This window comes from Tupaia chinensis, unplaced genomic scaffold (genome assembly GCF_000334495.1).
Source record: "Tupaia chinensis unplaced genomic scaffold, TupChi_1.0 Scaffold000067_1, whole genome shotgun sequence".
Classification (NCBI taxonomy): domain Eukaryota; kingdom Metazoa; phylum Chordata; class Mammalia; order Scandentia; family Tupaiidae; genus Tupaia; species Tupaia belangeri.
The window spans coordinates 4,499,695-4,512,767 of record NW_006159526.1 but is presented as its reverse complement, the minus strand read 5'-3'; the positions used below and the strand labels follow the sequence as shown (position 1 = coordinate 4,512,767).

Genomic DNA, 13,073 nt, shown 5'->3' with positions numbered 1-13,073 from the left:
ATGGAGGAGAAGGGATTGTGGTGTAGCTATTCTCCAGGGTGTGTGTGGTAGGGCCGGACGGAACGTGATTTCTCACTTTCCCTCTCACCGTCTCTCTCTGTTGAGTACACATGCCCTATGGCAAAAATCTTAAACAAAAACAAAAACATTGAGGACAGCAAATGGCATAACAGTTACATCACTGGACTCTCATATGGTCGACCATAGTTCGAGTCCCAGACCCAGGAGCTTGAAATTCATGCTGGGTGTGTGTGCATGCCCACGATCCCGGGAGGAGAGTGGAGAAGGGATTGAGACATGGCCATCCCCCCAGGGAAGGGGTGATTTCTCACTTTCCTTCTCACTGTCTCTGTCTCTCTCTGGTGAGAGTATGCATTCTAGGGCAAAAACCTCTTTTTTTTTAAAAATGAAATACGTTGAAACCCAGAAGTATGTATTCTTCAAAAAGTTCACGGAAAATTTCTATTATTGGGGCTGGCAAGTGGAGTGGTGGGTAAGGGTGCCAGACTCCCACATGCCCAACCATGGTTCAAGTCCCAGACCTGGTGGCTTGCTTTCTCATTTTTCTCCCTCTCTGTTCCTCTCTGGTTAAATTAAAATAAATAAATAAATAATTAAATAAAGTTAAATAAAATAATTCTTTATAAAACATTTCTATTATGAAAACTATGCATGAATTTCAAAATTCTTTTTGCTATATAGCATGTATGCTCACTGAAGAGACAGAGAGACATAGAATGCAAGAAATCATCCCCCTCCAGGGGGATGGCCACGCCACAACCCCTCTTCCTCCATTCCCCTGTCAGGATTTTGGGCACACACACATGCTCACCTGGCGTGAGTTTAAGTTGCTGAGTCCAGGACTTAAACCATGGTCAACTACGTGAGAGCCCAGTGACGTAACCATTTCGCCATCTGCTGGTCCCTTCATATTTTTTTTTTAAGAGAGGGTTTTTTTTTTTTTCTGCTAAAGGATGTATGCGCTCACCAGAGACAGAGAGAAAGAGAGAAACCACCCCCATGGAGGATGGCCATTGTGCAATCCCTTCTCTTCCATTCTCTTAGGATTTGGGGCACGCACACATACACACACACGCACACACAGGGTGAGTTTCAAGCCACCAAGTCCAGGAATCAAACCACAGTCAGCCATGTGGTCACGGGAGTCCAGTGATATAACCATTACACTACTTACTGGTCCTGAATTTGAAATTTGTTTTTTTCGAGAGGTTTTTGCTATAGGGGGCATGCCCTTGCCGGAAAGACAGAGAGAGACAGAAAGCGAGAAATCACCCCTGGGGGGATGGCCACGCCGCAATCGCTTCTCCTCCATTCTCCTCTCGGGATCTTGGGCACGCACGCACACACACCCAGCGTGAGCTTAAGCCACCAGGTCTGGGACTCGAACCACAATCGGCTACATGGGAGTCCAGTGACATAGTCACTACACCAACTGCTGTTCCTGCTCAATTTGAAATATTTAAAGAAGAATTATTCATTTAATTTTATTATTATTATGATAATGATGATGATTTTAAATTTTGCTATAGGGCACATGAGCTCATGAGAGACAAAGAAAGTAAGCTGTCAGGTCCAGGACTTGAACTGCAGTTGGCCATGTGCGAGTCTAGCACCTTAGCTACACCACCACCTGCTGGCCCCATGTATTTCAAATTCTTTGCACCAAAATAAGCAAGACTTGGAACCAGCAGTTAGCATAATGGCTGTGTCGCTGAACTCCCATGTAGTCGACCGCAGTTTGCGTCCCGGACCCTGTGGCTTAAACTCATGCTGGGCGCGTGTGCGTGCGTGCCCAAGATCCCGAGAGGAGGATGGAGGAGAAGGGATTGCAGCGTGACCATCCCCCCTGGGGGCTGATTTCTTGCTTTCTGTCTTTCTGTCTCTCTGTGTCTTTCTGGCGAGTGCACGTGCTCTATAGCAAAAACTTCTCCAAAAAAAAAAAAAAAGCTTTTTTTTTTCCCTTTTTTTTTTTTTTTTCCCTTTTTTTTTTTTTTTTTCAGGTTTTTGCCATAGGGCATGTATGTTCACTAAAGAGTGACTGAGAGAGAGAAAGTGAGAAATGTCACCCCAGGAGGAACAGCCATATCACAATCCCTACTCCTCCACTCTCCCCTCAGAGTTTTGGGCACACATAGACATACATCTGGTGTGACTTTCAACTACCAGGTCTGGGACTCGAACCACAGTTGGCTATGTAGGAATCCAGAGCCTTAACCACCATGCTATCTGTTGGCATTGGCCCCCACCTTTTTTTTTAAAGTGTTTCAACCATTCTCATTACCTTTCTCCTTTTCTTTTCTTTCTTTTTTTTTGTTTTGTTTTTGTTTTTGATTTTGGTTTTACCATTGGGTACATGTAATCATGGGAGACGGAAAAAGAGAAATTACCCCCTGGGGAATGACTGCCACAATCCCTCCTCCTCTTCTTGGTATTTGGGGCATACACACACAGGCACCCAGAGTAATTTTTTGTTAAAAATGTATTTAACTTTAATTATTTCTTTTAATTTGCCTAGAGGGGTACAGAGTGAGAGAGGAAAGTAAGCCACTAGGTCTGGGACTTGAACCATGGTTGGCCACGTGGGAGTCCAGCGCCTTAACCAGCATGCCGCCTGCTACCCCCTCCCCTCCACACGTAAGTCTTTTTCTTTAAAGAATTATTTTATTTAAATTTATTTATTTTATTTGCTTATTTACTTTAATTTGACCAGAGAGAGACAGAGAGAGAGAAAAAAAAGAAAGGTAGAAAGCAAGCCACCAGGTCTGGCCCTCGAACTGCGGTCGCCCATGTGGGAGCCCGGCGCCCTTACCCACCCCGCCACCTGCCAGCCCCCCACACATAAGTTTTTAAGTCACCAGGTCCAGGACTCGAACTGCAGTGTTTACATGAGAGTCCCGCGTAACCGTTACACCATCTGCTGATCCCAGCACCCAGCGTGATTTCCAAGCGATCAGGTCCAGGACTTTGCAGTCAGCAATGTGGGAATTTAGTGCCTTAACCACCTCACCACCTGCTGGCCCTGATAAACATGTACTATAATTCCATTTCCCCATAATTTTTTTTAAAGAGATTTTTTTTTCCTATAGGGCGTGTGCACTCACAGGTGGGACAGACAGAAAGCAAGAAATCACCCCCCGGAGGGATGGCCACACTGCAATCCCTTCTCCTCCCTTCTCCTCTCAGGATCTTGGGCACGCATGCACACGCGCCCAGCATGAGGTTTAAGCCACCGGGTCCGGGACTTGAATGGCGGTCGACTACATGGGACTCCGGCGACATAGCCATTATGCTACCTACTGGTCCCACCTCATGATTTTTTTTTTATTTCCTTATTTGCTAGAGGGTCCATGTGCTCACTAGAGAGAAACAGAAAGGGAGAGAAGGAAGCACACCACAGGGGATGGTCATACCACAAGCCCTTCTCCATCTCTGTGATTTGGGGTTCACACACACACTCAAGCCGCAGGTCCAGGACTTGAACTGCAGACTTGGCTATGTGGGATGCAGCTGCCTTGGAACTGGCTTCCACAAACTATGCATTTTAAATTAATTAATTAATTCAGCCATAGGGTGTGTATGCGCTTGAGAGACAGAGAGAGGGAAAGTGAGAAGTCACTCTCTTCCATTCTCCTCTTGTGATTTTCGGCGTGCATGTACATGCTCACGGAGTGATTTTCAAGCTGCTGGGTCTGGGACCTGAACTGTGGCTGGCTGCGTGGAATCCAGGGCCTTAACCCCCATGCCACCTGCTGGCCCGCTGCCCTTTTGAACCCGTGGTCCTGAAAGCCAGATACGTGCACTCAGGCGGTGTGCAGGGCAGTCCCTGGGACGAGGCAAGAAAACACAAAAACTCTATTCATATTCATTTTTAATTTAAAGTGGAATAATTTAAGCTCATTACTAATACACAAACTGACCGTAGGACACGTGCATAATTTATAGATAAGTGTACGCATGGCAGGAGGACGCGTCCAGACAGTGGCCTCTTAGGTGCAGGGGCTAGAGGAAGGCGGCCATTGGTTTTCCCTGCTAAGTGGCATGGCCTCTCCAAAAGGCCCCCTTGGGTACCGTGACTAGAGAGGGGCGTAGTGAGTGAGTCAGAGTGTGTGCATTCTGGAGCCTGACAGCCTGGGTTCAAGTCCCTGACCTGCCACTTCCTAAGCTGTCCGACCTTGGGCAGGTAACTGCACCACTCTGACCTGGTGGCTTTCTCTGTAAACTGAAAACAGCAGGTGTCACTTGAGGGTTGAGGAGGGATAAATCAGCTCACCCAGGTGAAACATGACGAGTCATGCTGGGCCGGAGAAGTGCTCAGAGGATGTGAGCTGTGACTATTTATCCCTCCGGTTTAACAGGTGTAGAGCGCTCCCAGAACCAGTAATAGTTACCATCAGGCACCAGATCCCCAGCCTGCAACTTGGGGCACTGAGCCTGTTTCCTCTTCTGCCATTTGGGGTCAAGAGCAGCATGGGCTTCATGCAGTTCTTCCAGAAGGGAGGGAGATCCCACTTCTGGAGAAGGGGAGGTAACTGTCGCCGTCTGGCTTCCCCCAGGAGCTTACAGAGAAGACCCAAGGCTCCAGAGACGGGATAGCTGAGGCAGAGAAACCCTGTCGGCCACAGGAGGCCACTGGAAGCAGGTCAGACTCGCCCCCTAGTGGCGAAAGCACCTCCAGCGCAGCCAAGACTCGGATCCCGAGCTATTGTCACTAGGGCACTCACAAAATCCTGGAGGAAACCGAGGCACGCAGAAACTGTGACAGTCACCAGGTCACTTGACTAGTAAGTAGTGGAGCCTGGATTCGAACTTCCCCAGAACCCACACACTACCCCACTCTTTACAAAACTGTCCGGACCGCAGGGCTCTTACAATCTTGAGGCAGGTTATTTCTCTAAAGTCCAAGACTGTGCTGGGTTTTGCAGGGCGACTCGGTATCCCTGGCCCCGGCCACCAAACGCCAGAGGCTCTCTTAGTTATGAGGACTACACAGGGCGTTCCCACACAGATCGGAAATCTCGGGTTGCTGCCTCCGACTCTCAGCCTGGTGCTCTCCCGCAAAAGCCAGGCTTCTCTGTGCTCCCCCTCTGTCAGTTCCCCCCCACTTCTCTCTCCACTGCCTACCCCCCAACTCCACACCAATCAAACTAAGCTTCTCCACATCCAGACAGGCCCCAGAAGGCGAAAGACGGCTCCCTGTGCCTGAACGTTCCCCTGATGCCAGACGTGGGTGCCAGGGCTTCAGCCGCCTCCAGTTAAACTCAGGAGAGCGGGGTTGGGATACTCCGGGTTCTCGATCACCCCGGGGCCGAACTTGAGCTCCAGGAAACGCCGGTAGTTGTTAGGCGCCTGCGCCACAAAGCCGGCAAATGGCAGGGGCACCAGAGGCTGCAGGAAGTGTTCGGGGAACTCGACATCCTGCCGGTGGTCCAGCCACGTGTCCTTGGTCATGACCCCGTTGCGGGGGTAGAAGGGCCACAGGTCCACGTGCAGGTGGTTGCTCTCGCTGTACTGCACGCGGAAGAAGTCGCCCTCCACCGCCTTCTCCCACACGAAGCCGCGCTCGTCCACCACCGAGCCGGCCTCGGCCCCCCGCAGCTGCTCGCAGTTGCCCACATCCTCCAGGTAGATGCCCAGGTCCACGTCGTAGTCCCACGGGATGATGTCCCCATGGCGGGCAGCCCCCAGCAGCGAGCCGCCCTCCAGCCAGTAGCGCACGCCAGCGGCCTCCAGCACGCCCACCACGTAGCGGGCGGTCTCCCGCAGCGCGCGCAGGCAGCATGGGGGCGTCCAGCGCCCCTCGTACAGGTAGGATGGCGTGTCGCCCACCACAGTCCCGAAGCAGCGCGAGCTCTCTTTGTTGCAGCCGAACCACTCGACTCTTTATCCATGTAGTGGCGCTCCGCCTTCCAGCGCGCGTGCGCCGTGGCCAGCGGGGGCTGGCGTGCCACGGCGAAGGGGGTGTCCATCAGCTGCACTGCCCAGCCGCGGAGGGCAGTCTGCAGGAAGAGGCTGGTGCTCACTGGCCGGGCCAGGGGTGCTGAGAGGTTGAAGAGGTCACGGGCTCGCAAGAGTACTACAGCGTCCCCTTCCAGGGCATCGCAGCGGGGGGCAGCAGGTGCCGGGTGATAGCGGGCAGTCCACTCGCGCAGGCTGACGTTCAGGGCCAGGCACCGAGCAGGGTTGGCTGTGGCCACCGGGGCGGCCACCAGGCGTGTGCTTCCCGCCCGGAGCGCCTCGGCCATGCGTTCCAGCTGGCCTGGTACCTTGGCCCGTGTCCCATCAGGCACCAGGGCCACGAACTCTGTGGTCACGTAGGTCTCGGGGCGTGAGGCTGTGGCCGGCCGGTCCAGCGCAGGCTGGAGCAGCGCCAGGCGAACGTTGGGGACGTGGGGCAGGGCCAGGGGCGGGTAGGGAAGTGTGTCGGCCGCCACCACCACCAGCTGGGCGGGGTCCTGCTGCAGGAAGGAGTCCACCAGCTCGGGCACCGCGTTGTCAAAGGCCTCGAACTCCCGCACCAGGATGGTGACACGGGGGCCAACGGCAGACGCATGGCGGGGGGCCCCGGGCCGGAAGTTCCTGGGCTGGTGCTGGAGCCAGGAGACATAGAAGAGGACCAGGAGGTTGAGGGTGATGGCGGCTGCCAGGGCAGCCTGGCAGCGGGTGAGCCGCATGAGGTGAAGTCAGGCCCTAGCTGGGCTTCCGGGGCATCCTGGGGAGGGAGGATGGAAGGAGAGAATGGAGCAGGTCATCAGATTCTCCCCTCCCTCAACCCTTAGCTCTGCCCCTCTCCCCCAGCTTGCTTGCAATTCTCTACTTAGTTTGAGCTCTGACTTTCCCTCCTCCAGGAAGCCCCCCCTGCCATCACCAACTCTGGGCTCCTTTAGCTCCCTCGGTTCCCCCACCCCAAACTCTTAACATCACTGCAAGAGCAAGGGTCTGCACCCTCCTCTGCCAAATGGGTTGTGAGACCCACGGGGGGCAGGACCTGAGCCAGTGCCACCCAAGTACAAAGCCTGGCATACATTCTGGGCTCAGTAAGTTTTTGTCAAATCTGTCCCCTTTATGGGACCAGCAGTTGGCATAATGGCTGTCGCTGGACTCCCATGTAGTTGACCACGGTTTGAGTCCCGGACCCGGTGGCTTAAACTCAGTCGGCGCGTGTGCGTGTGTACCCAAGATCCTGAGAGGAGAATGGAGGAGAAGGGATTGTGGCATGGCCATCCCTCCTGGGGGGGGATTTCTCGCTTTCTGTCTCTGTCTCTGTCTCTCTCTGTGTCTTTCTGGCGAGCGCATGTGCCCTATAGCAAAAAACAAACAAACAAACAAAAAAAACCTCTCAAAAAACAACCAACCAACCAATCCCCGTTCCTTCTTCCTTGTTCCATCTTACCTTTTGCCTATTCTCTATAGACTTCTCATTAAGATTCAAGTTCTGTTATAGACACTCCAACCCCAACCTCCAGCACAACGTGCACTGCCTCCTCCTCCAGGAAGCCACCCTTGATGTCTCCCTCCCTTCCCACACCTGGTCACAACCAGCTCCAGGGTGAGGTTGATGCCACAGCCCATGAGCATCACCCTGGAGCTGCTCCCCTGCTGCCTTTCCCTTGCCTCACTTCCTCTGCTTCCGTGCTGTCCAGTCATCTCTTCCCCAAAGCTCAATCAGATGGCTTTGCAGGGAAAGCCAAGAATGCTGCTCTTTTTCTTAAAAAAAATATTTATTCACTTATTTATTATTTTACCGAGAGATAGAGTCCCGGGCCCAGGACTCAAACTGTGGGAGTGTCCAGCGCCTTAACCACCATGCCACCTGCTGGTCCCAAATGCTGCTCTTTTTTAAAACCAGAATCTTGGGACCAGTGGTTGGAGTAATGGTTACGTCCCTGGACTCCCATGTAGTTGACTGCAGTTCGAGTCTTGGACCCAGCGGCTTAAACACACCAGGTGCATGTGTGTGCGTGCCCAAAATCCCGAGAGGAGAATGAAGGAGGGATTGAGGGATGGCCATCCCCATTGGGGGAGTTATTTCTTGCTTCTGTCTCTGTCTCTCTGGCCCCAGAAATATCTCAAATTTTTAAAAGAATTATTTTTATTTAATTTTAATAATTATTATTCAGTTTGCTCCAGGGCATGTGCGCTCACCAGAGAGAGACAGAGGGAAAGTGAAAAAGCAAGCTGCCAGTTTCAGGACTCAAACGAGGGTCGGCCATGTGGGAGCCCAGCACCTTAACCACTATGCCACCTGCTAGCTCCACTGATTATTTCACTTTTTTTTTTTTTTGGAGGAAAGTATATTTTATTTAAAAAAGAATTATTTATTTATTTTTATTTGCTATTTTTATTCTTCAGTTTAACCAGAGAGACAGAGAGAGAGAACGTTTGAATGCAAGACGCCAGGTCTGGGACTAGAACTGTAATTGGCCATGTGGGAGTCCAGCGCTCCAACCACTATGCCACCTGCCCGCCCCTATCTTATCTTTTAAAAATTATTTATTTAATTTTACTTATTATTATTGTTTTAATTTTAAACAAGAGAAAGACAGAGAGAGTGAGGGAAAGTGAGAAAGCAAGCCACCAGGTCTGGGACTTGAACTACAGTCAACCACATGGGAGTCCAGCACCTTAACTGCCACACCACTTGCTAGCTCCTACTTTACTTTTTAAAAACTGGGACCAGCAGATGGCATAATGGCTATGTCGCTGGACTCCACATAGGTGACTGCAGTTCAGGTCCCAGACCTGGCGGCTTAAACTCATGCCTGGCACATGTGCGTGCATGCCCAAAATCCTGAGAGAGTGGAGAAGAGATCACGGCATGGCCATCCCCCCCTAGGGGGAGATTTCTCGCTTTCTGTCTGTCTCTCCAGCGAGTGCATGCACCCTATAGCAAAAATCTCTCTTCAAAAAAAATTTTTTTAAATAATTGTTTTTTTAGTTTGCTGAAAAGTAAATGTGCTCACAGGAGAGAGAGAGAGAGAACGAGAAGGGAAGTGAGAAATCACTGCCTCCCCGGGGGATGGCCACACCATAGTCCCTTCTCCTCCACCCTCCTCTCTGGATTCTGGGCACACACACACACACATGCCTGGTCTGGGACTTGAACTGTGCGGTTAGCCATGTGAGAGCCAGTCACCTTAACCATCATGCCACCTGGCTGGCCCTTTAATCCATTTTCCATGAACCTGCTGAAAATCCCTGTGTACGCACCAGTGCACGCGTGCTGTGATTCTGGGGGTGGATTATAGCGCGAGGAGCCTGTTGGAGATGCCATGAAATAAACTTAAAAGGACAAAAATAAAAATGCATCTCCCTGGGGCCGGCAGGTGGTGTGGTGGCTAAGGGCGCTGGATGCCCACATGGCTGACCACGGTTCAGTTCTCAGACCTGGTGGCTTGCTTTCTCGCTTACCCTCTCTCTCTCTGCCTCTCTGGTCAAATTAAACATAAGTAAATAAATAAAGTTAAGTAAATTAATTCTTAAAAAAAAAAAAAAGCATCTCCCTGTGTCCCACATACTCCCCAGCCCCCACTCCTGTGCTACTTTCCTCCCTGAGGAGCTGGCGAGCCGGCGGGACCTTCCTCGTTTATTACTGGAGTCCCGTGTCAGGTGGGGGTCTGTTCCATCTCCTTCGTTCCCCGCTGTATCCCCCGAGCACAGCTCAGGGCTTGGCACGGAGCAAGTGCTCACTAATACGTGTGGAGTGAATGAGGGACTCGACTTTGACGGGTGACCTGTGGCTCAGCGACTGGAAGGACACGGGGACCTGAACTCCGATTTCTATCTCCACGCTCTGTCTGGCTGAGTCTGGGCTGGGAGGTACCCGGCAGCGCCGGGCAGAAACTGGGTTCTCAGAGACAAGGCATCGGATGATAAGTAGATGGGGAGGTACCACGTGCTGGTGGGGGGGGTGGGGAAAATGGAGGACCAAAGGGTCCCGACCTCACCACCTCCAAAGGTTACAGCCCCATTTGTCAAGGTGGGTGGAATGACGCCTTTGAAGGTTGGAATGGTCTCCATGTTCTGAGTCTGGACAACGATATTGACAATTCTAGTGGCTCACGACGTGCCAGGCCCTGTTCCAAGCACGTCACACAACACTCATGTAACCCTCATGTTCTGATCACATTGAAAGAGGAGGCCAGTGAGGCACAGAGAAGTGAAGTCACTTGCTCAAGATCACACAGCTGGGCAGTGGTGGGCTCGAGATTTTTCTGATCCAAGAAGTAGGCTCCAGAGTCATGCTTTAAACAAATAAACTCTGCCATCAGGGCTAGCAGATGATATGGTGGTTGGGCACTAGACTCCCACATGGCTGACCACAGTTCGAGTCCGGACCCGGTAGCTTGCTTTCTCACTTTTTCTCTCATGAGTACATGTGCATTATAGCGAAGTTTAAAATGGGAGTACTAAGGACCAGCAGACGACGTAACGGTTACATGGCTGGATTCCTGCGTAGCGGAGTCCAGAGTGCAGAGTGAACATCACTGTGGGGGCTGATTTCTCACTCTCTGTCTCTCTCCAGCAGGCGCCCATGCCTGGTGCAAAAATATCTCTCAAAATAAATAAATATATAAATAAAAATGCTTTTTTTTTTTTTTTAAAGAGAATTTTCCTGTAGGACACAAGCACTTGCTGGAGAGACAGAGAGACAGAAGGCAAGAAATCACCTTCCAGCAGGGATGGCCAAGCTACAGTCCCTTCTCTAGTCCCCTCTCACCATCTTGGGCACGCACACACATGCACCTGGCATGAACCATTTATTATTATTTTTTTTTGGAGAGGTTTTTGCTATAAGGCGCGTGCGCTCGCCAGAAAGACAGAGAGAGACAGAGAGACAGAAAGCAAGAAATCATCCCCCCGGGGGGATGGCCACACTGCAATCCCTTCTCCTCCATTCTCCTCTCGGGATCCTGGGCACGCACGCATACACGCCCGGCGTGAGTTTAAGCCACCAGTTTTGGGACTCGAACCACCATCACCTACATGGGAGTCCAGTGACGTAGCTATTATGCTAACTGCTGGTCTCCTGGCATGAGTTTTAAGTCGCAGGACTGCAGCAGAATAGTGGGAGTGTAGTGGAGTAACCATTACGCCATCTGCTGGTCCCAGTAAATAATTGTTTAAAAAAAAAAAAACCTTTGGGGTCAGCAGGTAGGGTAGTGGTTAAAAGCACTGGATGCCCACATGGCTGACTGTGGTTTGAGCCGCAGATCTGGTAGCTTGCTTTCTCACATTCCCTCTCTCTCTGTGTCTCTCTCTAATCAAATTGGAAAATAATAACAACAATAATAAATAAAGTTAAAATAAAATAATTTAAAAAATACATAAACTCTGCCATCTCTCTTGGGTCTACTCAGACAGCCTCGCTCTCCGTCCATCTCGGTGAGCCTCCCCTAGACCCCACCTAACTGGGCCTTCAAGCTGAATATGGAACATCAGTAAACTCAGCTCATTAACTCAACAAACAGCTAATGTGGAGTGCTCTCCCTGCTAGACACTGTGCTCTGAGGACGCGGGAGGGTACAGGTAGTCAGTGTCTGCCCTCCCGAGATCAAACGCCAAGGACTTACAGGTAGGCCAGGAAACCAGCAGGGGGCAGAAGAGAGAAAAACAGGGGCTTGCTTAGGAAAAGGTGGTCCCTGGAGAAGAGGGAATTAAGCTGAGGCTTTTGCCTCTGTTCTCCACAAAACAGTATAAGGAAGAGAATCTTAATAGCTCCTAATCTAATGATTGACTTCAGATCAGGAGTCACCCAGCCTGACCTCTGATCTGGCCTGGACGTGTGGGGTAGAATGAGAGCTATATGGGAAAGTCTTTGGGGACAAAGGATGGCAGTTTCCATGTGAACGCTAGTGACACCAAGAGACTTCTTACCTCCTAGGTGGCAGGCTGGGGAAGTTGCCGGAGGGCAGTTCCAGTCCTGCTCAGCTGCGCCGCTGAGAAAAGGGGAACCAGAAACCCCAGTCAGCCAGTTCTGCACAGCAGAGCAGTTTCATCTTACCCACAAACATGGCAGCTGGAAAATCAGGGGCTCTTTGCTTTTGAGGTCCCCGAAGCTCAGGCACCACCTGGGGTAGCTCCGGAGTGGGGTGGGACCCATGGGAGGGACGCTAGTTATCACAGCCATGTATAAGCACCTCTCTCATGAATGGGTCCAGAAAAGGTAGGGCTAGATGTGACAGAAGCTGTTACCATGGCAACTGCTCCCCTAGACACACCTTCTCCCCCCCAGAGGCAACCCTAAATCCTTTGCGCCCTACCTCACCTCCACCTTGGAAAGCCTAGACAGGGTCATGGGAAGGGACTGCTTGTTATCATAGTAGCCAGGGCTGGGCCTTGGTGACAGCTTTTCACCTCTCTGGGGATGGGCCAGGCCCTGTAACCATAGCAACCGCCCCTCAGCAGAGCATCTTCTCTAAATAAAAACACCTGGTGGGTTTGTTCCATGGACCTCCCACGATGGGAAGGGGTAGACGGTTACCATGGTAACGAGAACTGGGCGGCTATGGGGGAGGGAAGAGGTGTTTTCGGAGATCAGTGTCCTCGGGGCTGGGGTCCTTCTCACCTGAGTCCTAGGTGAGGGAGGGTTGCCATAGTGATGGATGAGCAGAGGGGCAGAAGGACCACTGGGGACTTAGGTTACCTTAGCAACCTCCTCCTGGAGGAAAACTGAGAGATTTGGAACTCCAGCAACCCCCAAGGTGGAGGGGAGGGGAGAGGGGGGCGGTTCCAGGCTGGGGAAGGGTTACCATGACAACCGATCAGAAATCCGAGAGGACGGGGCCACGGTTAACACCACCCCCAGCGGTCCCCCTTCCTTTCAGAGAGTGAAGGTGATTGTCAGAGTGGCATTCGGGACTGAGGGGCTTAGACTCCCTGAGCGGGCACAAGCGTCCCCTTCCCTAACCTCGCCCCTGCGCGGGGCCTGGGTCTCCTTTGCCCGACGCGCCCCCGCGCGCCCTCCCAGCGCGCGCACGTGCGCCTTCGGGGTCAACCTGGGTGGGCGAGGCTCGCGCCCGGCCTCGCGCTCGCCGCCGCCCCCCCACAGTCCC

General features: G+C 52.0%; 1 protein-coding gene across 1 annotated transcript; it reads right to left on the bottom strand.

Annotated features, from left to right (window-relative positions):
• Positions 1–3,872: 3,872 nt before the first annotated feature.
• On the bottom strand, positions 3,873–13,057 carry FKRP (fukutin related protein). The gene is given in 3 exon segments (XM_027767050.1): positions 3,873–5,912; positions 5,915–6,730; positions 11,896–13,057. Coding segments are annotated over 2 exon segments (1,431 nt in total). The 5' UTR covers positions 6,693–6,730; positions 11,896–13,057; the 3' UTR covers positions 3,873–5,259.
• Between the last annotated feature and the right edge of the window lie 16 nt (positions 13,058–13,073).